The 27,929-nt window shown below is 40.1% G+C and overlaps 1 protein-coding gene across 3 annotated transcripts; it reads left to right on the top strand.

The window, feature by feature from the left end:
• Positions 1-33: 33 nt before the first annotated feature.
• ATP7A (ATPase copper transporting alpha) lies at positions 34-27,929 on the top strand. Of its 3 annotated transcripts, none has more exons than XM_032196095.1 (23): positions 34-87; positions 6,926-7,063; positions 10,116-10,605; positions 11,346-12,083; positions 13,259-13,465; positions 14,506-14,669; positions 15,040-15,201; positions 15,831-15,907; positions 16,105-16,330; positions 16,767-17,000; positions 17,421-17,512; positions 17,896-18,023; positions 18,207-18,361; positions 18,667-18,801; positions 19,627-19,821; positions 20,014-20,196; positions 20,360-20,573; positions 21,241-21,387; positions 21,615-21,757; positions 22,091-22,294; positions 22,838-22,955; positions 23,492-23,594; positions 24,418-27,929. In XM_032196095.1, exons 2-23 carry the CDS (start codon positions 6,956-6,958, stop codon positions 24,692-24,694), a joined length of 4,500 nt encoding a protein of 1,499 aa, XP_032051986.1. In that variant the 5' UTR covers positions 34-87; positions 6,926-6,955; the 3' UTR covers positions 24,695-27,929. The 3 variants fall into 3 exon arrangements, with proteins under 3 accessions (XP_032051986.1, XP_032051987.1, XP_032051985.1); XM_032196096.1 differs by having other exon boundaries at positions 42-91; XM_032196094.1 differs by lacking the exon at positions 34-87 and adding an exon at positions 1,493-1,648.

The following is a 27,929-nucleotide window of genomic DNA, read 5'->3' as shown; positions in this document are numbered from 1 at the left end:
AGGCGGGGAGGGAGGGGGAGGGGGAGGGGCTGCGGCGCTGCTCCCCGTCAGGGCGCTGAGGCGGCGGGCGGCGAACCGTGAGGAGCCGTGAGTAAGCGCGGAGCCCCTGCAGCCTCCAGGGTCTCTTCCCCGCTCCCTTTTTTCTTATTTATATTTTTTTCCTTTCCTTCCCCTCCCCCCCCGCGGTGTTTAAGCGGAGGCGCGCAGCCGGGCGTTTCGCCTTGCCGCGCCGGCGCTCTGTGCCCGCGGGCGGTTTTTCCGCTGTTTTCCCCGTTTTTTTGCCAGTAAAAACGCGGTGTGAGCAGCCCCGCGGAGGGCACAGCGTCGCCTGTGGGGCTTCGGAGCGAGATAACACCGCTGAGGCGCGGCGAGCGCGGCTTCCCCACAGCCCCCCTGCCCCCTGCGCTGCCTTCAGATCCCGTCAGTGCGGGGCTGTAACGCCCCAAATAACGCCCCAAAACGCTTCCTGCAGCTGCCAGGGTGCTCCCGGCTGTGTCCGGGGGTGTAAATAGACGAAGAGATCCCCTACAAGGCAGGCGGGCGCAGGGAGATGCGCTGTGGGCACCCCCAGCCCCGAGCCGCGCTGTGTTCCCCTGAGGAGGGGCGGCGCGGCCCTTGCTGCCCCCCCGGGTGCTGGGCAGGGCGGGAGGAGCCGGCTCGCCGTGTCACCCGCTGCTTTGATTCTTATTTTCTTCGTACTTTCGCTTGCACGGCGTGTTCCGCGTTCTTCTGCCCTGCGTCTTGAGGCAGGAACCGGGAGCCTCAGCTGCCCTCGTACACCGAGGGGGTGAGGTGATGACATTTTCCTCCTAACGCTTGTTACAATCCTCGGGAAATTCCTGTGTCCTCCGGAAAGCTGCTCTGAAGAGCGAGTGGAAGGCCAGGAAGAAGTGAAAGGATTTGTGAAGAGTTTGTCTCAAGTATTATAAAATTCTCGTTAGAACCTAATGGAAGATTTTTTTTTTTAATTCATGCTCTGTTTGTCTTTTTTTCATCTGTCTCATATAGAAATAAAGTTCCTCGGGGCAATTTCCATAGTCTGCTGAGCCAGCAGGAGTTGCTAAAGTCTTGAGCAGCACAAATTGCAACCTGCTCAGAGCCTCAGAGTCTGTGCGGGATGTTTATTACAGGCGGGCAGTTCCCCCTCTGATAAAGCCTCACGTATGGGGCCGTACTCTCAAAAGTGACTGTTTGCCTGTGAAAGTAGCAGAAGCCCATTCTTGTCTAGCAGACCAGACCACCTGTAACCAGTATTTTCATAAGCTCAGCGGGGTTGTAAACTTTGGCCTCTTTCTGCTGTCCTTTGTTCTTTTTTTCCACGTTTTTGGAGACCTTTAGGGATGGGTACCTGTCTTCTGCTAAATGTAATTAGGAATCTTTCTTTTTGCTGTCAAAAAGAAAGCTATAAAGTAGGACTTAGCCATTTGGAAATTTAGTACCGTCCTAAGTTAGATTTGACAGATTCTGTTGCCATTTGTTTGTCTTTACCTAGCTTTTGCTGACATCTTTCAGCAGCAGCTCTAAATTCAAAATATGTATGGAAAACTTTGATGAAAAGTAAGGCTGTACACTTAAAGAAGCCCACAGTATTTCAGTTATGTATCCCTACTGATCCTAGAAGAGACGTGAAGCATGTTTGTGGTGCACGGTGAGTGCGTTGTTACACTGAGGTGCCTGGGTTAGCTCAGATACTAGAAGCTCTTAAGCATTTTTGGGGTATAAGATGAGAGTCTGGGGTTCTAGCAGTGTGGTAGCTGTACCGCTTACCTTTTTTTTGGTAGCATGATGTTATGACTGACAACTTTGACTTTACCTAGACTTACTATGCTTCAAGACTGCTGTTAGCACGTCCAAGCAAATGATCTGTTGATGTGAATCCGAGTTTCTCAGTTGCCCTGTGTCTAATCACTGTTTAATTTTTCTTTCCCTTGGAAGAAGTTGTTATTTTAACGCAGGCAACCCCAGCGTTAAGCCTCAAATTGTCCCTGCAAGCACTTGGCTTCCTTTCCAAAGATCCTGTTGGTTTTAGCTATCCTTGTGCACCGCCTGTGCTGTCGCTGGGTGCTGCCGCGCTGGGTAACGTACGGTGCTTGGTTCTTTGCTACTGCAGAGCCCCAGTATTTCTAGGGCTCTGCCGCTTCTTTGAGGGTGTTAATACACGTGCAAGGAAGTACTGCTGGTTTGTGTGCTGCACAACACAGGTGAAAGAGTACTGAAAGGATTAAAACAGCTAAAAGGGGAGTTTCTAAAGGTGTTGAGCTGTAAATAGTGCACTGGAGAATACAGTAAGCTGACAGCTGCTTTCACAAAGCGTGGTGGAAGCCAAGGCTGAGATGAACTTCAGATGGTATTCCAGAAGAGCAGTAGGTGAAGCCTTGTTTCCTTGTGTTCTGAATATTGATCTGTTAGACTGGGTGTGTGCAGAGGGGTCTTTCTGCTGCTTGGCTGCACTGCCAAATCCCTAAGTGGTGATGGAGATGCTCTACAGGTGGAGCAATGCCCTGGTCGAGAATACAGCCGTCACTTCTCTATAAAACAGGGCTGATCTATGCATCTCACCCCAAAAATGTGTCTGTGACTGTCATGACCCAAAGGGTTACCTGGCCTGTGGGTCTGCAGGGATCTCAGGAGTGGGCTTACGGGATTCTGTGATGCACAAAGGCACAGGAAGTTTATTTTCTCAAGGTTTCTGCTTATTACAGATTAGCACCAACCAGCACTAGCAAATACAACGCTCAGTAAGGTGAATATACAGACAGGTAATAAGCAATTACAGATATTACCAGGATGCAAATAGATGTGTAGTAGATATTAAGACTATAACACTAATTAATAGGAGCAGCAATTAGAGCTAGTAGAAAGGCAATTAGGGGTAGTAAAAGTTCAGCCATATAATACCTACAAATACAGATTGGCTTGGTCCCCAGCGAAGGTGCAAGTTGTACAGGACGTCCTCTAGGAGAGACAAGTTTGTGCAGTATGGAGAGGTCTCGGGGAGAGACAGGCTCTGTTTTGGGTAGAAAACAAGTCATTTTTACATTGCAGGGATGTAGGAGGTCATAGGCCACCTCCTAGAGCAGCCAGTAGATGCTGCTAACCACTTTGTTGGTTTTGCCCTTATCGATGGTTCATTGGGGACGCCATCTGCCTTGCTGTCGGGTAGTGATGAGGATCTTCTATCAGCATATAAGATAGATATAGTCTATCTAGAAGGCTTTTTAGAAAGCTTTTGGTTTGTTGGTTGTTTCAGCCACGAGCTACCAAACCATAATTGTCCCTTCTACCTTGAATTTCTTTTGAGTGAATGTGTGTGTACATATATACATACACACACACACACACACACACACACACAGAGTAAGGAAATGGGAAGTTGTGTTCACGGTACTGCTGTAGCTCACAAAGAGTGCTGCACGCTGTCACGAGATCGTTTGACTTCTGCATCCATTTTCTTGTTGACTTGGTAAATATTAACGCATTTAAGGAGAAGGAGGTTTGTATTGTCAATATTTATGTTGCTTGTCTGCAGATAGCCCTAACTTACTGGTGTAGCGAAGTTTTCAGGCTGGTTAGTTGTGAATTTATCTTGAGTTAATGTTGTCGGAAGGAGGGAATTTTGACAAAACTATTTCCTTTAAGTTTCAGCCAAAGTATTTCTACAGGAAGCACTCAAAGGGGAGATAGGATATTAGAAATGAATGGAACCAAGTGGAATACCGGCACATGGAAGAATGCGTTAGCTTGTCAGTTTAACTTGCTGTTGTCCTGGGGATTTTTGTATTGCAACAAAGCAAATCAAAATCCCTGTTTGTCTGATAGGCCTTTCTCCCCCCCCAGTAGAGAGCTTACGCATATATCTTGTAGCTCCAGCAGTGTTTCCTAATGACAAGCTGGAGAACAAAAGGAAGAGAGGGAGTTTGATCCAACAGATAAATTCTGTGACGGAAGTTTTGGATTCAGTCCTGGCACTACGGGGTCTTGAAGAGCGGAAAGTGATTTTCCTCTTAAGCCTTTGAGCCTTGTGCGTGTTTGAGTCACGGTTGCCTCCAGGAGAGGATTTTCTCTGCCACATTTATGCGGTGCTTAATGCCATGGGGCCCTGGTCGTTGGTCCTGGGAGAGCAGACTTGAAAAAGCCCAACCAAACACGCCGAAAACCCTCCCTGGGGCAGTGAAGGGAATGAAGCTCGGTTGGTTTTGATTTATTATTTAAATTCAAACGCAAGCAGATTGTGCTTTATTCTAAAGGAAAGGTTGTGTCTATACAAAACATGCATATGAAATTTTATTGACATAATAGGATTTTAACATGCTTTATGGGCCTAACATGCTTATTCAGGTCCTGAATTACCGCAATCAAATTATTTTATTTTACTTCCATAAATACCATCCATCATATCTGAAGTCATGTTTCAAACGTTAGTCAGTTAGATGAGGCCAGGGAGGCAGCAGGACTCTTTATTTCCCTTTCCACGTGCTGTCTTTTTGATGGGAAAACATGAGGCTGTGCAGAAACTGGTGGCACTGACCTTGTGGAACCTGTCCCATCTGTGCCAGATGACAGACCGGGGCGTCTCAGCTCTCTGGTTGCTGTGCTCACAAAACACTCTGCACGTCAAGTACTTCTGGACACTCCACCTGTACTTTAGCCTTTTGGGAAGATTCATTGCTGCCTGGAATTACAATTACGCCCTTGTTTGCTCTGTGGACTGAGCCTTCCTTGTGGAAGAGCTGAAGTATCAGTGAGGGCCATGTGATGAAATGAAAGCACGTCTTTTAATGAGCTTTACAGTCTTCTTAAAAAAAGATCTTGTGCCTCAGAGTATGCAGATGAGCCTGGGAAAGGGCTGGCCACATGAAGCCCTTAACCCACACTGCTCTCCTGATTCCCAGCTCCTTGTGTGCTCTGTGACCCTGCTACGTTTCTGTAGGTGTGTAAATAATTATGGATAAACATTCCTGTGCTGCTAAGAACCCAGCTCTGCCAAGTTAGGTGAGCAGTGAGATCTGTACCACCTCCTCAGGTAGGGATATCCCTGCAGTGCCTCTTGTAGCACGAGTTGCTGCTTCCTGCTGTGACGTGGTGGGATGCCTCTAACGCAGCAAGCTGCCGTGGGAAGCAGCTTGGGGATGCTCGTCCCCAGCTGCCCCCAGTCTCCAGTTCCACATGCAGATCCTTGTGCTTCAGAGAACACTTGTGCTTCCCAGCTCCCCCATGCTGTGGCTGGAAGGGTGGAGCCTTGCTGTTGTAGGATGTGTCCGGAGCAGGGACTTCACCTACAAAGCAGCTCGCCGAGGTGTGCAGAGTCCTGTGACTGCGAGGTTTTCTCCCTGCTTGCCAAACGTTCCTGCCTGCTAGCTGCTCTTACCCGGTTGGACGTGGTGCTCAGGGACGTGGTCTAGTGGGTGGCGGTGGTGGTAGGGGCGTGGTTGGACCGCATGATGGTGGAGGGCTTTTCCAGCCTTAATGATTCTCTGATTAATGTAAGCTAATTCCTATTTTCTTGTGCTTTACTGTGTAGTTCTTGAGCAAGGCTCCTGTTGCCCAACAGGACGTGACGGGTCATACTGGAGTTCAGGTTCCTTACCTGGTCGTTTGAGAGTTTTATGGGATGCATTAGGGGGGAAAAATCAAGTGCTCAGACTATCTTTTACGATGTTTGCATAATTAATTTTGTTTTGACCTAGTAATTATGGTTAAGTTTTCCCACGTGGTGGCTGACAATTTTGCAATGTGTTCCTGGCACTTTGCATAGAATGCATGTAAAGAAAAAACAAACAAACAAACAACCATATTTCACCTGTCAGATAATTCGCTGTAATTCAGAGGGTTGTGCTGTCTTCTTGGTAAAGCTTCAGCATTTATTTTGTGAGGTTTTAAGCATCAGTGAGGTCAACCTGTTTCTATAATGAAACACTGCAGTATTCATGTATGGTTTTCTAGTGTCTTAGAGCAAAACCAAAAACTTTCAGACCTTCTATAGCAGGGAGCAGTCATGAAATGCCACCAGGGAGAGAGCAAATTAATTTTATTAAATGCTGCTCGTACTTAGTGTAATCTAGTTTCCCAGACAAGTCCGCAGGGGAATAAACCAGTTAAGCACGTGTTTAACTCTGGCTGTTGGGTTAGTCATCAGAATTTGGTGTTGCTTTCACTGCAGCCAAACACTAAGCAGCTGACTGATTATTTTCCCAGCCATAAACCTCCCGTACAATGGAAAAAATAATGCAAATTTTCAAAGATGAAAAAAGTCTTAATCTCTTCTTTGCCCTCTTTCCTTCTCTGTTACTAACTTTATGCATTGGACAAACAAACTCATTTGCAGCAACCATTATTTCTGCAGATTAATTTCATTTAGATTTAGTCATTTTTCTGCTCTTGTTTTTACAAGCCAGAATGAGCATGATAATCTGCAGAGGAGCAGAAATTAGACTTTCCTGAATGAGATTTGGAAAAAGCTGGATTCACTCCCTAGGACCAGTTCCAGCATTCCTTGTTCTCACTAGCACAGGGTGATGACAAAGAGATACAGACGTGGACAGACACGGCAGGCGTCTGTCACCGAGCTTTCTGTGCCCTCCTCGATCGTTCTGACGTTCCAAGGGCTGGTGTCTCCTCCTTGCTTGCTTCTCCCAGCAGTTGGGTCACACACCACTGAGTCACAGCTTGCTGCGTGTGATTAAAGGATCTTGATTGTAATACAAAGCGAATTATGAATGTCTGAATAATTTTCTCTTTGAGGATACACGGGAGCAAGTAGCGAAGTGTCTCCTTCCTGTTCAGTTGTGCTCAGCATCAGATTTTGATCAGGTTTTGGTATCTACTAGCGTACATCGTCTGTTAAAGTGCTGCATATTGTTTTGATTTTTATCTTTGAAGTTATTTGAAGGGGAAAAAAAGCCCTAATTCTTTTTTTGGCCAACAGAAATGAGAAGACTTTGAGTAGGATTTCACAATGGAGGCAAGATCCATAGTCATCGGCGTGGAGGGCATGACGTGCCATTCCTGTGTTCAGGCCATTGAGCAGCACGTCGGGAAGAGGAATGGTGTCCACAACATTAAAGTAAGTGGCACTACCCGCTTGTTTTAAAGTGTTGTTCTTGTGTGAGAAGCCATGGTAAAGTGTGTACCAACGGGGGAAAGTATGTGGGAATACTACAGCCTGTACATTTAATGGGAAAGTGATCTTTGAGGTGTTCTACTGTATTTCTAGTACAAGCAAGAGCAAAACAAGTGCTTATTGTACTGCAGTGGGAGCTGAGTTGTCACCTGTTACTCCTTAAGTCAATTTCTTCCTCAGTTCAATACTGTGAATTTCCATGCTTAATTCAGTGTTATGAAGTAATGAGAAAAGTAAAAATAAAATAATAATAATCAGGGCGGGATTATCTTAAATACAATGAAGCAAACACCCTAGAATTTATACTCATTTTAAAAACGAAGTTGTACTTCCCCCTTAAATTCAGTAAGTATCAGTATTTTGCTCTCAAACCTCCAGGCTTTTTCTTTTACGCTGACAGTGTACACAAGTCATTGCACAGGTTCAAAAGCATTTGTGGGCCTGAGGTGTCCAATTAATGGTGAGTTGGTTGGCCACCATGAAGAATGCTGCTGTTTTGTGGTAGTAATGGCATAAAGGTAGCAGGTAGGCCAGGGCTATCCCCTTCAGGCATGAGAAGTTCCCTTCCTTTTGTGCTGCCCATTGAAGGAATGAGAGAGCAGCAGAGCCATAGTCTTGAACTTTTGACAGAACTACTTGTTTTGTCCTTAATTTGCATTGATTTTAGCCTCTTTTTTTTTTTTTTTTTTTTAATGCTTTCTTGATGTAGAGGAGATATCAATGTCATTAATCTTTTTTTCTATCATGAGCAAAATGGTGGATTTTAGAATATTCCAGGGTGAGCCAACTGGTTCTAAAAAATACATCAGTCTGTGGCAGTTTTCATAATGAAAACAATTTATAATCTGGGAGATTGCTTTTAGTCTTATGACCTAATTTGTGTAAGAAGGAGTAGTCCTAACAATTATGGCTGCAGAAAATTGCCACGCTTAATTACTAGGTATATAGATTGTGAAATCTTGCTGTATCATTCTGTAGTAGTTGAGTTTTACTCTACAGAAAATATTTTCCTGGTCTCTTCAAAAGTTGTTTCCATTTTAGTAGACATGCCAGAGATGAAATCTGTCCTTCCCAGAATCAGGTACAGTATCTTATTTGGGGGGCATGTGATTGTTTCCTGGAGCTTACTTCAGAGGGTTTGTTGTTAACCATTCTGCACAAAGACAGAGGTACACCACTTAGTACGCTTTCCTTTGCATGAAGTAGGAGTTCGTGTATGCTCACAGAATCTTTGGTGAAGGACAGCAGTATTGACATGTTGTTTTGCATCTTCAAGTTTAATGGGGCTTTAATAATGGGGCTGTTCTCTGACACCAGACCCTTGGGTCACTGAATGGGCTCTTAAAACAGGGATTCCACTCTAACGACTTCTGTCCTGTGGGAATGTCACACAAATCTCTAGGTATTGGCAAACACAAGGTGAAACAAAGATTCAAATTGACTTATAAAGCAATGTCCTCAAATAACCTTGGCTTCAGAAGTCTTCTTCTCTTACTTCCCCAAATTATTCTAGCAAAAGATGTAATTTCTGCAACCTTGCATTTTTGTTTCAGCTGATTTCTGAAGATATGCAGATGACTTGAGACAGTAAGAGGAGAGATTCTTAATTTAACATGTAGAACATGTGCTTTTTATGTAAAGAATTAAACAGTTTTGTAAATATAAAACCCTCAATAGTTTCTTTCTATATTCTAAGGTAAATAACATCCCAAATCTGAATGACATTTCTAAAACTACTCTTGACAAGAAAATACGTTAGAAAACCTTAGTCTGAGTAAAATAGCACAGTAATATATTTCAAGAGATTATATTAGTAATTATCCACGCAGCATCAGAACTTCAGCTTAGGGTTCTGTTTAGCTCTTATGAATTAGGTCAGCAGGAGAGATGAATGTTGGATGGCCAATACGGACAAACAGAGCTGCATTTAGGTTATTTTGCTGCCAACGGTAATGAAACCAGTAAATGTCCATGTTCCTAATTCTGCTGAGGCTAATAATTGGGACAGAAATGAAGAAAGGTGGTTCTTAAAAACATTTAACTGGTGTAATTTAATCACAGCTGTGGTCTTTAGGTTGTAGCTTTGCCCAAAGTAAAGATAAAATTGAATGATAATGTGTAGGGCCTCTGGCAGGCATTGGCTTTTGCTTTTGGAAACTGCAGTAATTGTGTTTGATGTATCATCAGTTGGGAGCAAATTAAATTGAGGATATTTGTACCGTCAAACGTGAAAGGTTAGTACTAAGTCAGGAAGTCTCTGGGTCACAAAAACGTACAGAGAGGAAAAACAGCTTCCATTGATGTTTGTCATGTATCTAATTTCAAAACTGAATCTAGCTCTGTTCAGTCTGCTGCGCTTTATTCCTCATAGCTAGGTAATAGCCTGTGCCTAAGACGCCAAGAATTATTGGACTCCTTTCACTGCTACTTAAGTATGTGGGATTTTTCAAAGAGTATTTTCTTCCATCCTTGTAGCCTGAGGGTGATTACTTCTAACTGCAAAATTGTACAAGTGATTAGAATTTTTTTTTTTCTGTGGGCTCTTTTGCTTTTGATTGAATTACACTGACTAACTCAATTCAAGAGAGTTTGGCTCTGGAAGGTTCTTTTTTTTTTTTTTTTTTTTTTCTTTTTTTTCCCATAAAATGCATTAATGCTGTCTGGATATCATAAGGTTTTTTTTTTTTTTTTTTTAAAAAAAAAAAGACCAGACAGACTCTTTGTAAAGGATTCTGAAACTTTTTTTGGGAAAAACAATTCTGTGTTTTGTCTAGCCGTGTTGTTTCACAGATGAGAAGTTACTGTATGGTGGCCATTGGTATGGCCTTACCTTCAAAGTAGGTTGTCATGGATAAAAAGCTACAAACGATACTGGAAAAGTATTCCAAACGTCTGCAAATAAAGGCTATTCATAATCCCATGCAGGGTTTTACTTCCTGTGTCTTAATATTACAGTTTGCTCAATTGGTTTGTTCTTTTTTTTTTCCCTTGCAAGGTATCTCTAGAGGATAAAAATGCCATCATTATTTATGACTCAAAGCTACAGACTCCAGCAACACTACAGGAAGCAATATATGACATGGGGTTTGATGCTACATCAGCTGGTTCAGAACCACAACCTGTTTTACCTGACACTATTTTTCTTACTATTCCTGCTCAGTCAGCTCTAACATCTAAAGAGATTCGTAGTACGCTACTGGAGAACAAAGGTATCCTGGATGTTAAAATGTCCTCTGATCAAAAATCTGCAGTGGTGACTTTCCTTTCTTCCGTTATAAATGGCAAGCAGATTATCCAGATGGTCCCAGGAGTAGACTTAAATATTTCAGCACCAGAAGTGACTCCAGGAACATGTGAAGATTCCAGCTGGTCTCAAGCAAGTAGTGTTTTGTTGCGCCTGAAAGTGGAGGGGATGACCTGTCATTCCTGCACCAGCACTATTGAAGGGAAGGTTGGCAAATTGCAAGGAATTCAGCGGATTAAAGGTAAAAACTTACATATTTCCCCTCCTGGCAATGTGGAGATGCTTTGGATTTATATTAGTTTAATACAACAGTTACTCTTTGTGGTACCTGATATGTAGTTAAATGTTTAATTTGGGCTAGCAGTAAAGAAGGAGGCTCAACCTGTGGTGAGGCTCTTGCTGTTACATGTGTGACAGCATTCAGCGACTGCTTTGTTTCTTTGTGTGTGTTTTTTTTTTTTTTTTGTATTTTTGTAGGGAGGTTGGAGTAGTAGAGTTCCATAACTTCACTTTTCAGTTTTAGAAGTCTCTAATACCAGGTGTCTCTTTGTATTGTAATCAATGTTAGTTCATATTTTCTTTTAAATTAAAAATTAATATTGCTATGTCTGTGATTGTATCCAAAAGGAATGACAAAATTATCTATGTAAATAGCTTTAACATAAACATAATGCAATAGGCCCTGGATAAAAGGATGTATTTAGTAAGAAACAGTAATTTCATTTGTGAAAGTCCTGGGAAAAGAGCAAAAATTGAGAAAAAAAAGTATTTGAGAACTGTTGTATTGTCTAGACAATAAACGGTTGCACTAAATTGCGCTGAGATTTTCCCAAGCCACTTAAACCTCCCTTCCACTGCAGTTAAGTTTCTGAGTGTTTGAAGCATTCTTGGAAGTCTTTGACAAGATCTTCTGTTCTTAGGGCAACATCCTTGGTATACCCAGGGCAGCAATGCACGCTTATTTTTGCTTTTAATTTTCAGTGTCCTTGGACAATCAGGAAGCTGTTGTTGTGTATCAGCCTCATCTAATTACAGCAGAAGAGATAAAATGTCAAATTGAAGCTGTGGGCTTCACAGCATCTTTCAAAAAGCAGCCTAGGCCCCTCAAACTCAGTGCTATTGACCTGGAAAGGTTGAAGAATACTCAGACCAAAGGCTCTGAGACAACATCGCTGAAAGAAAACTCCAAGAATGTGAACGATACGAAGACAGTTGTCTTCAAAATTGATGGCATGCACTGCAGCTCGTGTGTCTTCAATATTCAGAGTACCGTATCAGCACTCCCATCGGTAACAAATATAGTTGTTTCATTAGAGAAGAAATCTGCCATTGTAAACTATAACCCAAACTTAATTAGCGTAGAGGAACTGAGAAAAGCCGTAGAGGCGGTGTCTCCAGAGACGTTTAAAGTCAGCCTTCCTGACCAATATGAACATGCAGCGCTTCTCTCTGCACTGGCATCCCCACTGAAGTCTCATACAGCTTTGAAGGATGCTACCCAGCCGCTTACTCAAGTTGTTGTGATAAATATTGAGGGAATGACTTGTAATTCTTGCGTGCAGTCTATTGAGGGAGTCATATCCCAAAAGGCAGGTGTAAAATCCATTAATGTCTCTCTGGCAAATAGTAATGGGACTATAGAATATGACCCTCTGCAAACAAGCCCAGAAGACTTGCGATCCTCAATAGAGGATATGGGATTTGATGCATCTTTATCAGGTAATGACGTATTAAACTTTTAAGCTTAAAAAGATTATGCAATTCTGTTTGAGATTGGGTACCACCCAAGATGAGATTTATCAGTTTACACATTATGCTTCCTGCATGTCAAGAGAAGCTTTACATTTTCACTGTCAAGGAGATAGTTAAGTAAATCTGTAGCACTTCCTTTAAGATGTTAGATTAATTAAAAAGTACCGAGATACCTGGAAATACAAATACATCCAGTAAGTATTGATATTCAGATGGTGCTTCAATTTGCCACTGTTTAATGTTTATGGAATGAATGTAGAAAGTAAATGGAGCTTTGATAGCTGCTAAGAATGATAATTCGCTGCTAAAGAAACTTCAGGGCAGCAATCTACTAGAGATTTAACTTGTGTGAAGTAACTGAGGGGTTGTTTAGCCAGACTTGGGCATGGCTGAGGAGTGACAAGAATCTGTAGAGTGTGGATATCACTGAGGAGGTTAAAATTATGCTTACATGATGTCTGGTACACTGAAAGTAATTGTGCAATGGGAACAGATGGCTAGATAGTGATGTCCAGAATATTTACAGAGAAAATGCAGATGGACGTTAATGTAAAGAGGCTTCTCTAGGGAATGCAGAGGCTCCATTTCTTATTTGCTAAGATTAAATTTAATACAGCAGGTGAAATATTTTATGTCAATAACTGAAGCAGTGAAGTCTGGTGCTTGTATTTAATCCCTTTCATACTGCTCCTGCCTACACATAGCTTGTCCTGAATTGCTGGAAGAAGCAGCTCTCTGTGGCTTGAGGTCCCTTCTCAAAGGTCAAAAACATTGAATTTGCTTGCAAAACATTCATTTGTTTTGTACCCCAGGTAAAGTCAATAAATTTGCATGTAAAACTAAGGTTGCAAGGCAGAGGCTTAGCTTGTGACCTGCCAAAGAGGACAGAGGATGTACAGCAGGACAGATGAATATAACGAGGAAAAGAAAATTTGTAACGATAGAAAGTTCATCAGAGGCCTAACCATTGTTGCTTCAATAAGCAAAAGAAAGCAGACTTACTCCTGTGCTCGAGAGCCTTAATAAGGCACGTACAGTTACTGCTTCTTGGTCTGCAAATTTGCAGCAACGTGTATTAATGCCAGGTCATAGCTCATCGCAGTGTCTATTCGTGGTGTCATGAATTTCAATCTCTTCTTCAGCGAAGACAGAACTCCCTGTGGGGGTAACTCAACCCTCACCCGACGAGCAGTTGGCATCTCTCAGAACTGAGCCTACCTCCAAACCGTCACCAAACCATGCTGCTAAACAAGAGGCAAAGAGTATATCCAAGTGCTATGTCCAAGTCACAGGAATGACGTGTGCTTCGTGTGTAGCCAACATTGAGAGGAATTTGAGAAGAGAAGATGGTAAGATATGTCAGTGTAACCTGTTACATTTCTGAGCTTTTCTTTTAGAGAATCCATCTAGCTTATGTGCACTGTTTTTAATTAGTGGGTTGTTAAGAGAAGTGCCGTTGCTGGTACTTCATGAGGGAGAACATAGTTGACTTGTAGTTGGTTTGTAGGAGGAAAAGAGAATGTAATTCTTGCTGTTCTGTTGGCGTGCTGGCTGGAGACTGCCCTTGCAAAAGCAGGAGATGAGGTTCTCTGAAGAGAATATATAGAGATCAAATAGGGATCCTCATGAAACTAAACTAAATCTCTTCAACTGGAGTGATTTGCCCAGGTCTGCAACTCTGCAGAAGTGTACATGTCTGTATCAGAAACAGCTATTGGAGAATGGCAGTATTAGTATGGATTAAAGAGATGTAAGGTAACTTCAGCTCCACAAGTCAGGACAATGATGTCTATATTTCTGTCAGAGGGATGATTTTATTCGCAGGAACAAATAATTGCATAACTATAATGAAAAGTTATAATTATAGACTGTGTTTAATTATTATAATGAAGATGGACATATTCCACGTTAACTTGGAGTTGTATTTCTTCATTCTAAAAGCTTTTTGTACTTTCCTTTTAACTCAGTGTACAGTAGGATTGCATATTGTTAGATCTACCCTTTCTGAAACACGTTCACTCAAGTTCTTAAAGGGTTTTTAGAAATTCTAGAATTAGATCAAAATAGTATGCCACAGTGTATTTTAGAAGTGGTTTTTAAAGTCAAAATGGTCATCTTTTCATACAAAGTAAATTGAATGTTTGTAATTAGACAGATGGTAAATGTGAATTGCATGTTTTTCTCCTGGAGTAATATATTAATTCTTCATGTTTGTGCTCCCAAGTCTTTGCTACACTGCTTATACATCTCCCAAAAATGCTTGTTTTTGTTTGTATGTGCCTAGAATGTGGTAGGTTTCTCAGTATCATTGCACTGCTATTGTGCTGTCACAATGTCATTAAGTGTTTTTCTTAAACATCAACTGCTATCTGTGCATTTTGTTTTCTAGGAATACATTCAGTACTTGTTGCGCTAATGGCAGGAAAGGCAGAAGTGAGGTATAATCCTGCTGTCATACACCCTTTGGCTATCGCAGAGCTCATACGAGAACTGGGATTTGGAGCTACTGTGATGGAAAACTCTGGTGAAGGAGATGGAATTCTGGATCTTGTTGTAAGCTAGTAATTAAAAACAACCACCTCTGTCTTTATCTATTGGACTTGCTTTCGGGGGATTATTCTGCATATGGCAGGATTTTCTGTGATGTTTTTCTTTATTTTTTTTGGAGCAGACTCTAGCTTAGTGTTCCAGCTCTCAGCATGAAGAGACAGCAGAGGTTCAGCAGAGTTTAAAACGTTGTGTTCTGCGCCATGCTTCCGCTGTAGGGCTTTCATCCTTCACAAGTGAGCTCCGTCCCACTGCTTCAGACCCTAACCATAGGCAATAAGTAGCTCGGGATGGTCATAAGCACACTTTCTTTTCCCATTTCATATGATATATTAATATTTGGTTTTGATAACCACAGGGAACCTTTATTTTACAGGTGGGAGGAATGGCATCTGCTTCTTGTGTGCACAAAATAGAATCTACCCTCATGAAGACTAATGGTGTTTTATACTGCTCAGTAGCTCTTGCAACCAACAAAGCACACATCAAATATGATCCTGAGATTATAGGTCCTCGAGATGTGATACAAGTGATAAAGGTAAGTTTCATGAAGGCAACAAGTCTAATAAAATATGCAGTGTCCTTTGAACCGTTACATACCCCATAGCAGAAGGGAAGAAGGCTATTATAGGGGGAAAAAAAATCGTCTCATCCATCATTATCTTGCTCTCAGTGCAGGGTTCTGCAGATATTGTGTGTGTTCTGGCTGAGAAGCAATGATCTGTAGTGACTTTGTCCAAGTGTTTAAAGAGAGACTGGGGAAGCTAGGCTATGGTAGAATTGAAGATAAATCTACAGGTTGCCAAAAAGTGAAGCCCATCCTTGAGTTCTGTAGCAAAGGAAAGATAACAGAACTTTCTTGGCATTCTCCCTCAATTTTTATACTTCTGTGCTTCAGGATTAACCATTTTGGAAAGCTGCATTTTTGAGCACTTTTTGAATGTTCTAGAAAAGTTGACTTCTACATCAGACTATTACTTTGTGGGTTAACTTGTGCAGAGAGAAAAGCAATTGTATCAGGAATGTTAATAAAACAAATCAATTGCAAGGCTGGCAAAATCAGTAATCTGTCCATAAATTTATAGGAGTGCAAGTTGTCTTTACAAAGTGACTGTTCTCTTTTAATTTTTGTTCTTTTTTTTCTTTTTTTTTTTTTTCCTCCTGTAGGATTTAGGTTTTGCGACTACTTTAGTCAAAAAAGACAGATCTGCTAGTCACCTAGATCATAAACGGGAAATAAGGCAGTAAGTATTCCTGGACATATTTAGATTCTATATAAGCATCTTGTAAACATTTTTGATTACTCTTTTTAATGTTTTGTCTTTTAATCAATAGTAAAACTTAATGATTTTTTTTGTTAGTTTGTGCAGACTTGCTAGCTAAAATATTACTGAGCACTCACCTGCAAAACAAGTAATTATTTTTTTTTTTTAAACCTGAGGTGGAGAAGGGCTTTTTTTGTGAGCCTGGCTTTCTGTATTCCTGTCATGGTGATGATGATTTACATGATGGTCAAGGACAGTCAACTCTCGGAGGCTCGCGCACACCACAACATGAGTGATGAGGAAATGGAGGCCATTCACTCCTCTATGTTCCTGGAACGCCAGCTCCTGCCAGGATTGTCTGTTATGAATTTTCTGTCATTTATACTCTGTGTCCCTGTACAGGTAAGTGAGAACATGGCAGCTCTGAGTTTGGTGGGGTTAGACAATCAAAGTGGAAGACAACAAAGAAATGAAATTTGGCAAGTGACTGTAAATCTGCTGCTTCAAATTGTTTTTGAGGCTGTTAGACGCTAACACTGCCGCTGAAAACATGCGGTGCTAGGTACTGCTTTGGGCACGTCAGTCAATGTGTAGGTGCTGTGCAGTCAGAGCATCGGAGGCAGCTTGCCTAGCTCTAGCTGGTGAGCATGGTGAGGTGACCTAAGAATACTGAGGTAAAGATACAGCTCTTGCCTACAGCTAGGACTTCACTAGGTGATGGAGAATGCAAATGACAAAAAAAAAAAAAAAAAAAAAGGGGTGTCTTCCTCTCAGGGAAAAACTGCTGCTGTCTGTTAAAAGCACACATAATGTATAACTGGTACTGTTGCTGTTACAGATATTTGGAGGCTGGCACTTCTATATACAGGCATACAAAGCACTGAAGCACAAAACCGCAAACATGGATGTGCTCATTGTTCTGGCAACCTCCATTGCGTTCGTCTACTCATTTGTTATTCTTCTAGTTGCAATGGCTGAAAAAGCAAAAGTAAACCCAGTGACTTTCTTTGACACACCTCCCATGCTGCTTGCATTCATCTCATTGGGCCGGTGGCTAGAGCATGTTGCAAAGGTAAGGAAAATAAAAGTACCTGTGATGTGTTGGTCAAAATGAGTGTAGTGGTGGAAATTTTGTTTCAGATAGGTTGCGCTGGTAAAATATAATAAAATAGGTTTGGTAAACTAGGTATGTTCTTGACATCTTCACTGAATGGAAAGCATCATATTTGCAAGCTATAAGACACTGAGTATTGTTTCTGAATGTTTTATATTTTAAAAATCCGATGAAAAAGCTTTCTTAGATTCTTCTGACCTTATTTATTATAAAATCAGCTACAATAACAAGTAGTAAAAATATGAAATGACTTAATATAAATCTGTTTGCAGGAAGTATTTTCTTAACAAAGTAAATCACAACATATCTGGTTGTCATTTACCCTGTGATTTTTTTTCCAATACCATAGTCAGAAAAATAAGGAATTTCTTATTCTAGGGTAAAACATCAGAAGCACTGGCTAGACTAATTTCATTACAAGCTACTGAAGCAACTATTGTTACCTTGGGCCCTGATAACGTTCTCTTAAGGTATCTTACTTTGTCATTTGCTTTTTCTGATGTTCCTTTTCTGTTAATATCAGTAGTTCACATACAAATGTTATCAGTCTGTAGGACTATGAAGAAAACAACTTCAGATTTTGCTGGCAGATACGTAAGATGTAAATGTTAAAATAAGAAAAAATTAATCCTATTCCAATTTGTTTTATTGGAATTGTGCTAATTTTTGCTAAGATAAGGAACGAAGTGGATTTTCTCATCTGGGAAGTAAATAAAATTATAAGCTTAGTGCTCTCTGAAATGGCCTTTGTGTAAGTTAACAATGTTAACTGATGGGATTATGCTTTGTGTATAGTGACAACTGTTTTTGCCTGGGTAAAGTTTGTTAACAATCTCTTGTTTAAAAACTCTAGTGAAGAGCAAGTTGATGTTGAACTGGTTCAGCGAGGTGACATTGTCAAAGTGGTGCCAGGAGGCAAATTCCCAGTGGATGGTCGTGTTATTGAAGGACACTCAATGGTAGATGAATCTCTTATCACAGGTAAGCTTGCATTTTTTTTTGCAAGTATAAACATGTTCTTCTTTTCTTTTAAATAAATCTGAAGAGAAGTTGAAACTGATGTTCTTTTATTTTTTTTACCTGTATGTTAGGAGTTGGTAGTTGTTATAATAAAAAACATCAGCAAAAAAGCTCCTTCAGCATCTGTTGTTGACTTTTCCTTAGGTGAAGCGATGCCTGTGACTAAAAAACCTGGCAATACAGTTATTGCAGGTTCTATTAATCAGAATGGATCACTGCTGATTTCAGCAACTCATGTTGGAGCTGATACAACTCTTTCACAGATTGTTAAACTCGTGGAGGAGGCCCAGACCTCAAAGGTAGAGTAGTATGAACTTAAGCATTTGAGTCTCGTCTTACTGGCATCAGTGTACCAAATAATTTGCAAAGTGGTTAAGATTGCAGTTGCAATTCAGATCTCAACATAATGAAGTTCTTTTGCTGAACAAGGACTTTGATATGGTCCACTGTTCCAAATCTCGTCATCTTACTGAGTAAAATGTAATTATAAAGTGTGGTATGCCAAATGTGCTGAAAACAGAAGGTGCGATTATATCTATGTCTGAAGGCATAGAAGAGAATAAGTGTGACGTTGCTGAAGCTGACACTCGTTTCTTCTTCATAGGCTCCTATTCAGCAATTTGCAGACAAACTTAGTGGCTACTTTGTGCCTTTTATTGTGGCTGTTTCTGTGGTTACCCTTTTTGCCTGGATTATAATTGGATTTGTGGATTTCGAAATAGTAGAAAAATACTTTATGGTAAGTAAATCTCGTTAAACACCTTCTGAAATATTTCAGAAATAATTAGTGTGCAAATATATTAGGTTGCAACAGCTCCATTTTTGGATTATTCTTGCAGGCAGTTGCTTGGGGGGGAGAATAACCCATATGAAATTATTTTATTTTTCAGCTATATATTACACTACAGAACCATTCTGACATTTCTATTTAAAGAGAGTTTGCAGTAATTAATCAACTCCTGAAAGTTAGTTTTAAAAAAGAAAAACAGAAAAGAAAAAAAAAAAAAAACTAACCCTTGAAATTTCCCGATTTCCATTCCTTCTCTGTTGGGAAAATAAATGCTTTCACTAATGCTGTCACAAATTCCAATTCTTATTCTATTTTTCTTAGTATAACTGTGTAAATTCATCTTTGAAATCAGTGAAATTCATATATTTTACAGATGCCAGAGGAGGATCAAAATCTTAATTTGTACTTTGTGGTTGCTTAGATCTCAGGTTTCTTGGTGGACTAGTATTTCTGGTTAGAATTTACTAGTTGCAGGAGAGCAATCTTCATATCTTTGCTTTTGCATATGACATAGAGTGTAGTACCCTATATAAGGAAAAGTCCTATAATAAAACAAACCATGGGTATATGCAGTATAGAGCACAATTTAGTCACTGGTTGTTAATTTTGTCATTAATCTTAGCTTTGGCATATTTTTCCTGTGCTTTACTTTTTAATTCTAATTCTTTAATTTGCATGTTTGCATTTCTTGTTTTTTACATCAAAGGCAACATGTAGTTGAATTCCTTGTTCTCCTTGTTTTATTTTGTCACTAACATGAATTTCTGTCACTAGGGTTACAATAAGAGCATTTCTGCAGCAGAGGTGATAATCCGCTTTGCTTTCCAAGCCTCTATCACAGTCCTGTGTATTGCGTGCCCCTGTTCCCTGGGGTTAGCCACGCCAACAGCTGTGATGGTTGGTACTGGTGTAGGAGCCCAGAATGGCATACTGATCAAAGGAGGAGAACCGTTAGAGATGGCCCATAAGGTAAGAAATGTGGGTTAATTTTACAAGAACTCCAAGGGCGGGTAGCAGGAGCATTTTGCTAATTCCTGTCTGAGCAGATCATTGCATGTTTGTGAGTGGCATGTTCGTAAGCTGGGTTAAAAGTGGGGTGCTCTGAGGAAAATCTACATTAAAGCTTTGTTCCTTGAATGAAATCTTCCTGGTTTACTGCAGGTAAAGGTGGTTGTATTTGACAAAACTGGTACGATTACTCATGGGACTCCAGAAGTGATGCGTGTGAAATACCTAGTAGAGAGTAACCGGATGCCACATAATAAAATGCTGGCCATCGTGGGAACTGCAGAGAGTAACAGCGAACATCCTCTTGGAGTAGCAATAACAAAGTACTGCAAAAAGGTAAATTGTGTAGGAAAATACATTTGTATTACAGAAGAACTAATGCATTACTTAATATGTCAGAATAGACTGGCATCGTTTAGAAAGTAATCGATGTATTCAAATGGAAAGCTGGAAAATTTTGGAGCCACTTCAGTCTTCTTTTTGCTATCACTTTTTTTAGGAACTGGACTCAGAAACCCTTGGGACATGTACAGATTTTCAGGTAGTTCCAGGCTGTGGCATTAGCTGTAAAGTCACCAATATTGAAGCGCTGCTCTACAGGAAAAATAAAATGGTTGAAGAAAACAATGTTAAAAATGTGACACTTGTGAAACTTGAGGAAAACATGGAGGAATCAATGCAGCCTGCTTTGATTATCGATGCTGATTTACCAAGTAAGCTAACTCCACTTTATAGAATAAAATGGATAGCAAGATGGACTTAGGCTTTTGGTCTTAATTGGGATCCTTAAGAATGAGAGCATTTTTTTCAGCCCTGTAGAACTGGGCTTGCATCAAGGCACATATGAAATAGAGGCGGTCATTTATTTATTTACTGCTCACGCATCACTTGGAACATTTGGTTAAAAATGTTCTGTCGGTATAAATACAATTGGAAGTTGTTAAATGTGGAGCTGAAAAAACATATAGGAGCTTTCTCTAAGCTCTATTTTGCTTCATCCCAAGTCCCTATTTGCTAGCCAAAATTATGTGTGCTTACACATTTGACTGGTTTTCAATCAAGAGTAGTTCACTATTAGATCTTTCAACTATATTAGGATGCTAAATTAAAGGCACTGATAAAGGGACTTTGTCTTTTACTGTCCCTTGACCTGTGATTCTTGGTCTACTGAAGTGGTAACTACCTATTACTGAAGAAATGTCAGTACTATTCTGTTCATGAACACATGAGAAGATTGGCTTGGCAAAAAAGAAAATCTCTCTCAATATTGATTAGACTCTTTAATGATATTTCAGACCATACCAAGAGAGCAGGATAGGATTAGCTGGATAATTAACTTGCTAGTTATCTATATGATGACAAGACTTGTTCTTCCTTCAGCTACAGTGACTTCTCAAAAATACTCTGTTCTTATTGGGAACCGGGAATGGATGAACAGAAATGGACTTCTTGTTAAAAATGAAGTTGATAAAGCCATGATCGAGCATGAGAGGAAAGGTCGCACAGCAGTTCTTACGGCTGTCGATGGTAAGTTCGTTGCTGTCTATTCATTCAGAGGTGACTTGTCACCACTTAAATAGAAACTGGTAAATACTAATGCCTTAGCAGTTACACCTGAAGTAGACTAATGGGATGGAGAGAGATGAAGTGCTAAAGCTTTGTTACACTGTCTTACAGGAGAAAATGTCGCCTTTTCCTTCCCCCAAAAGAAATGAACAGAGTATTTATTACTAACTCCTGCTTTGTGTTTTTAGGAGTGCTTTGTGGCTTGATAGCTATTGCTGATACTGTGAAACCAGAAGCTGAGCTGGCAGTCTACACTTTGAAAAGTATGGGATTAGAAGTTGTTCTAATGACTGGTGACAACAGCAAGACAGCACGATCAATTGCCTCTCAGGTAAGCTGTTCTGCGTGTGTTTGGGTTTGAAGCTTGCCACAACCCAATTACAGAAAGGATGTTGTCATGTTGATAATGCTTGTGGCTAGTCTAGAACTGGTCTATGATGAAAAATGCTGACATAAAACTCAGAATTAGAGGGTAACTAAAGCCTTTTTGAAGAGGAGCAGTGTCAACGTTGAAATCAGAGCTGTTTTCATATTAGGGTTTGGTCTTTTGACTCAAGAGCATAACATGGGTTTTGGCTTTCATAATTGCATTATTAGAAGCAGAAACTTTGATAGCTAGTAGGAAAGCTACTTCTGTGTTCTCTCTCTCTACCCTTCCCCATAGGTTGGAATCTCCAAAGTGTTTGCAGAGGTTCTTCCTTCCCACAAAGTAGCCAAAGTGAAACAGCTACAAGATGAAGGAAAACGGGTGGCCATGGTTGGAGATGGTATCAATGACTCTCCTGCACTTGCTATGGCTAATGTGGGAATTGCTATTGGCACGGGTACTGATGTAGCCATCGAGGCAGCTGATGTGGTTCTAATTAAGGTAAGAAAGAAGAATGTTTCATGAAAATGAGGTGATGTCTTGAGTGATTCAGACTACTGCTGAGGTGTAGTACTTTCATAAGCCAGTGCAACTGGAGATGGTCTTTGTCTTGCTTGTTTAGTAGTGGTACTTTCCCCATGTTCTTGCTCCTACAAATTCAGGGGTAATCCAAATTCAAGAGTTGGCAAAGGAAGAAAAAATGAGGTGACCTATGGCAAACATAAATCATATTTAAGGAACATATCAGAGTATCTGTAAGGTTACAGCCACTTCTTCCTGTGTATCAACAATACCTCGACAGAAGCTGTGTTGTCTAGACCTGTACCCTACAGATAGCGCTGCATACATTGTTCGGGTTGCGGTGGCATCTGAAACGAGGCTGGTGCTCATTGTATGGGCTCTACGCAGATGAAATAGAGCAACTTATTTATTGCATGTAGTCTGTTATGTCCAGTGTCTGGTAGTTAGCTTTAAAATGGGGGTATGGTGACATGATGTGTATGTTTTTTATCTCTGACTTCTCCTATAAACATTAACTTCCAGGATGACTTAATGGATGTGGTAGCGAGTATAGATTTATCAAGGAAGACTGTCAAAAGGATCCGGATCAACTTTGTCTTTGCTCTAATTTATAATCTCATTGGAGTTCCCATAGCTGCTGGTATGTGAATGTTTTCCTGTGGTAATAAAACTGTGCTTAGCCAGTAGATTACGTGGATTTACTGTTGTATGGAAGAGCATCCATTTTCTTTATTTCTGATGGACGTTAAGAGCAGAGCTCTTATACCACTGTAACCTCTGCAGGCAATTTGTGCATTCTCATCTCCCGCATTACAGCTGCTGTGGATATGCTCAGCACATCAAAATGACTGTAAGATAAACTGTTTATTAAATGAACTTGATCCCATAAACAAGCAGTTTACTGCAAGGCTGGCAAGACATGCCTGCCTCTGAATTTCAGATTGTATAAGTGACATGGTCAGATGCATTCACATGTGGGTTCTGTGTGAGATAGGACATAAATATTTGCATTGAATGTTTGTTATTTAATACTAGACTAGAATCATTTACTTAAATAATAGAAATGGAACTAAATTAGAAAGTCCTCATGAAGTTTTGTGTTTTTCCATAAGGCATTGGATTCATATGTGAAGAATGCTGTGTTCCTGCTCTAAACTCATTATTTTCTTTTTCTAGGTGTGTTCCTGCCCATTGGTCTGGTTTTGCAACCTTGGATGGGATCTGCAGCAATGGCTGCGTCCTCTGTCTCTGTTGTGCTTTCTTCTTTGCTGTTGAAGATGTGAGTATGAAAAACTTATTTGTTACTTATAACTTGGATTTGAAGCTCAGGTCTTTTCCTTTAAGTGGCAGAAATTGAGTGTGAGGCTGTGACAGATATTGAAACTTTTTGGAAAACAATTTGGGCAAGTCTGTGCTTGGCAGTGGTTGATTCTTGCTTGAGAAGAGTAGTCAGCCCATAATATTTCAGAAGGTAGTATTTAAAAATTAAGACAAACATAGAACTCAAAAGTGTGTTCAAAATTTCAAATTCCTTAGTGCCCTTTGTATATTTCTGAGAAATCTTGTCTGAACATGCTGAAAAGTGAGGCTTCTGAGACAACGCAGCTGTACACTCTGCACAAGCGCTGAGGACTGGTGATAAACCAAGCTGCATTTGTCAGTGAAGAATTTGTTTCCTTACTTCACAGTTAGGAGCAGTGTAGCACTGAGGTAGGAATGATAGCGTTTGCTGTCCACTTAACACACTTGGTTTCAGAGGAAGCGGAGCAGAATACCTGGTAAATGTTAGCAGATACACTTTGCTGTTACATGTTTTGCAGATGCTCAGTGCCACTAAAGCAGTTAAATGCTGAGTGATACCTGTCTGCTTTACCTGTTCTTCTGCATCCTGGCTCAAAAGCACATAATCAGCTTCTGGTTATATGGGAGACTTACAAAGCCTGAGACTTCAATCACTGTATAGTGGCTCATATTATAAATGTCTCCGGCTTGTGCATGATTATAGCACTTAAAGGCTAGCCTCTTTCCATATTTTAGCGTACTTGACTTCATCCTGAGACACATTGTCAACTTTTCTTTTTTTCCCCCCCCCCTTCCTATAGGTACCAGAAACCAAGTTCTGAGAAACTCGAGTTCCGGGCCCGTGGCCAAATGAAGCACAAGAGCCCATCAGAAATCAGTGTCCATATCGGAATTGATGAGACCGGCACAAACTCTCGTAAACTGAGCTTAATGGATCGCATCATCAATTACAGCAGAGCCTCCATAAATTCTCTCTTTTCAGACAAGCGTTCAGTGAACAGCATAGTTCTTAATGAACCAGATAAGCATTCGTTGTTGGTGGGAGATTTTGGAGAAGATGATGACACAACATTATGAAATAATTGCACATATGCCCTCAAAAAAAGGCAGAAGAAACAAAATGGAAAAATAACCAAAACAACCTTAGCAACTGTCTACAAGTCTGTGCAAGCAGTGATCACTTCTGGAGGTCGTTACCGATTCTTTTCTAGGTGTATGGGGTTTGATCTGTACAGGTATTTCTTCCTTAATGTAGAAAATGGGTTTGTTAGTGACCTTCCAGTATCCTTTTTATTTTTTTTAGACTTAACAAAAAAAAAAAAAAAGGAGTAGAAGCCGTTAATGCTTGTGAACAGAGCTGTGTTACCATTCCATGAAGTTTGCTTTTTTTGGCGGAATGTCAAGATACAATTAAGGAGACTAAGGAACCAGAAATGCATTTCCCAGCCTTGTAACAGGCTTCTTTATGCATAGCCAAGTTTAGTACTGTGTTTAAAAAAATTACAAACTCCCACATCTGTGAAATACTGAAAGTTGTGTTTGCAGATAGATGTGCCTTAAAAACTTCAAGGATTGCTCTCGTATCTGTAGCCCGCCTTGTACCAGGAATGGTTCCTCTCAATGCCAGTCTTCTTGTAAACATCTGGTTCCAGCTTTTCACACTCCTAGCATCGTAACATCTCACTGTCTGTGATCTGGATTTCTGTTAGACAGATGACTGAGATTTGGGGTTTCAATCTTAACATTGTACCCATGTTTAACTCCTATACATCCCTGTTCCAGTACACTCCTCCTAAGATTGTGTGCTTGAAGGCTGAATGGGTTGATGCTTGCTCTTTCTCAACCTCTAAGCCAAAAACTCTATCATCATCAGAGTATATGAACGTGATGTGCTATTAGCTGAAATACTTAGCTTTTACAAAGGCAGCAATGTAGTTAGTGCTTGCTTCCAGTATCAACTAGCACTCCCCAAATGAGCCAGAATAGTTTGGTGTCACACAGACTACCCTTAAAATACTTCCAATTCAATCTCTGGATATCCACCATCATCAAAGAGTTTGTTATCTGTCACATACTGCACTGATACCAGTTGCCTGTAGAGATAGTGGGCCAGGAGTGCTCCCCAGCCCACTTACAGATCCAAACCTCCTTAGTTTGGGATATTCAGATTCAGGCTTTGTGAATTAAGACCAACTTCATTTGTTACAGAACTGAAATCTCAAAATGCAGGTTTTGATCATTAAATCTTGAATATTAAAAAATTCTCAATGAGAAATAGAGTTGGTGTTCGTCACCCAGTAGCTAGCTACCTGTTTGTTACTTAATAAATCTTGTTCTTTAAATCCTGTGCTGAGACAGCGATCTAAAACAATTACTAGGTTCCATAACGTTTAACAAAATAATAAAATGCAATTAATGGTGTAAACATGTAATTCCCAATAGTGCTTTTAGAGCAGAAATACCCAATGCAGAATGACAGATCTCTGTAATAGTCTCATTTTTAACTTGAAGTCTGTTGTCAATGCATAGATCGTGCATGTAGGAAGTCATAAGTAGGGTTTCGTTTTGTTTTTTTTTTTTTTTTTTTTTTTTTTACTATTTTTTAACTACCAGGAAAAGTACCAGTGTATGAAAGCAGCAAAGTTGTACTGTGGATTATGTTGTTAGTGAATTGGTCTACTTCTTAAATTGCAGTGAGAACAACATAATTTGGAATTGTTGCTGCCACTGGTGTAAGAAACAAAGTATTTCTGTTGCAGAATAAGGTTCTTAGTATCTCTAAGTGAATATGTTTTAATTTTAATTAGATTCAATGTGTATATTATGTTAAGAAGTGCTGAGATGCGTTACTGCAAAGCCATTCCATGAGATGTTTTTCTCAGTTTTCAGCAAGAAAGCAGTTTCTCACAAAGCTGTTTCTTACGAAGTGGATAATTACCTGAAAACCAGCAGAATGCTGTCAAACAGCTTTTAGTGCTTCAAGACCATGTAAACTGTTTCCAAAGATTTTGGTTTTCTTGTTAATCCATGCTCACTCTCAGTGTTGTTCTTGGCAAGATTCTGCAGATGAAACAAAAGAAGTGATTTGCATTTTTTTTTTTTGTCTTTGTTTTGCTGATAATTGGTCATCTCAACCATGCAGTGGAGACACAAGGCAGATCTTGACATGCTCTCAGATGGGAGTTTCACTACTGCAGGAGCTGGGCTAGCCCCTGGCTATGGTACATGTGGAATATAAGTGACAGACATCATGTTCTTATTGCAGGAAACAGAGTAGTAATACAACGTTATATTCCTGCTTGATAGATAAAGCAGCATGAAGAGTTTACTAAATTCTTTCCAAATTAATTTTTAGAGATAGTATGAGTGGAAACCAAATTGCTCTGGAGTTTCTGAAAGGCTCATATGAAGTCATACCTGCAGCAGCACTGGTCAGGACTTACTGGCCCAGAAAGTCCCTTTCAGTCCAGTTTTTCTCTTTAGGAAAATCTGTCTGGAAATGTCTTCTGAACCTGAGTTTAGTACACAGTGCATTTGAGTGCTGTATAGCTGATTAAGGAATTCAGAGTCTAGGTTTTGAAAATAGGTTCTGTCCAGCCCTGCCCCTCTTCCCCCAAATGTGTAGTATTGACTTGCGGAATGTTTGTCAGGTGATTAAAATATTTTATAAGGTGCTTTACAGTGAAAAACCAAAGTATTTTTCAGTTTGTACAGTACAAGTGAAATCATGTGAAACGTAAATGTTTTCCTAAATATAAATGTTTTAATATGTAAGTATCTTATTCCTGTTGGAGACTGTTTGGATTCGAGAATTGAAAATATCACTTGGAAGCATAGTTACAAATGAAATTATGTATTACTTGTCTATGTTATTGTTTTCTATAACTAGCTATTTATAAAACCTGTACTTTATTTAAAAAGGGAGAAACAGTACATATGCTCAAGGCTTTAAAAATTGCTCTTTGAATCTTGCCAATAAACTTTTAAAAGTGTAGACACTTGAAATTTTAAATGAAGAATGTGAAGCTGACAAAACACAATGAACCAAGTAAACAATTTTATTTATTACAAATATTGTTTAAAACAGAAGTTCCATCCGAATGCTTTAAACTTAAGATTTTTAATTCCTTTTTTTGGTATGAAAAATAGAGAAATGAACGTTGTTATAGAATGTTAATTTAGTGCTGTTACATTTCTTTGTATCTGGAAAAAATGTAGTCTTGCACTTTCTATTAACTGTGCCTCTATCATCATAATAACAATTATAAACTATGTAATAAAAATGTAGCATCCAAAGACTTTTTAAATCATG

The sequence above is a fragment of the Aythya fuligula genome, chromosome 13, assembly GCF_009819795.1.
Source record: "Aythya fuligula isolate bAytFul2 chromosome 13, bAytFul2.pri, whole genome shotgun sequence".
In the NCBI taxonomy this organism is placed as follows: domain Eukaryota; kingdom Metazoa; phylum Chordata; class Aves; order Anseriformes; family Anatidae; genus Aythya; species Aythya fuligula.
Note: the sequence above shows the minus strand (reverse complement) of the source record. Positions and strands in the feature narration are given on the sequence as shown.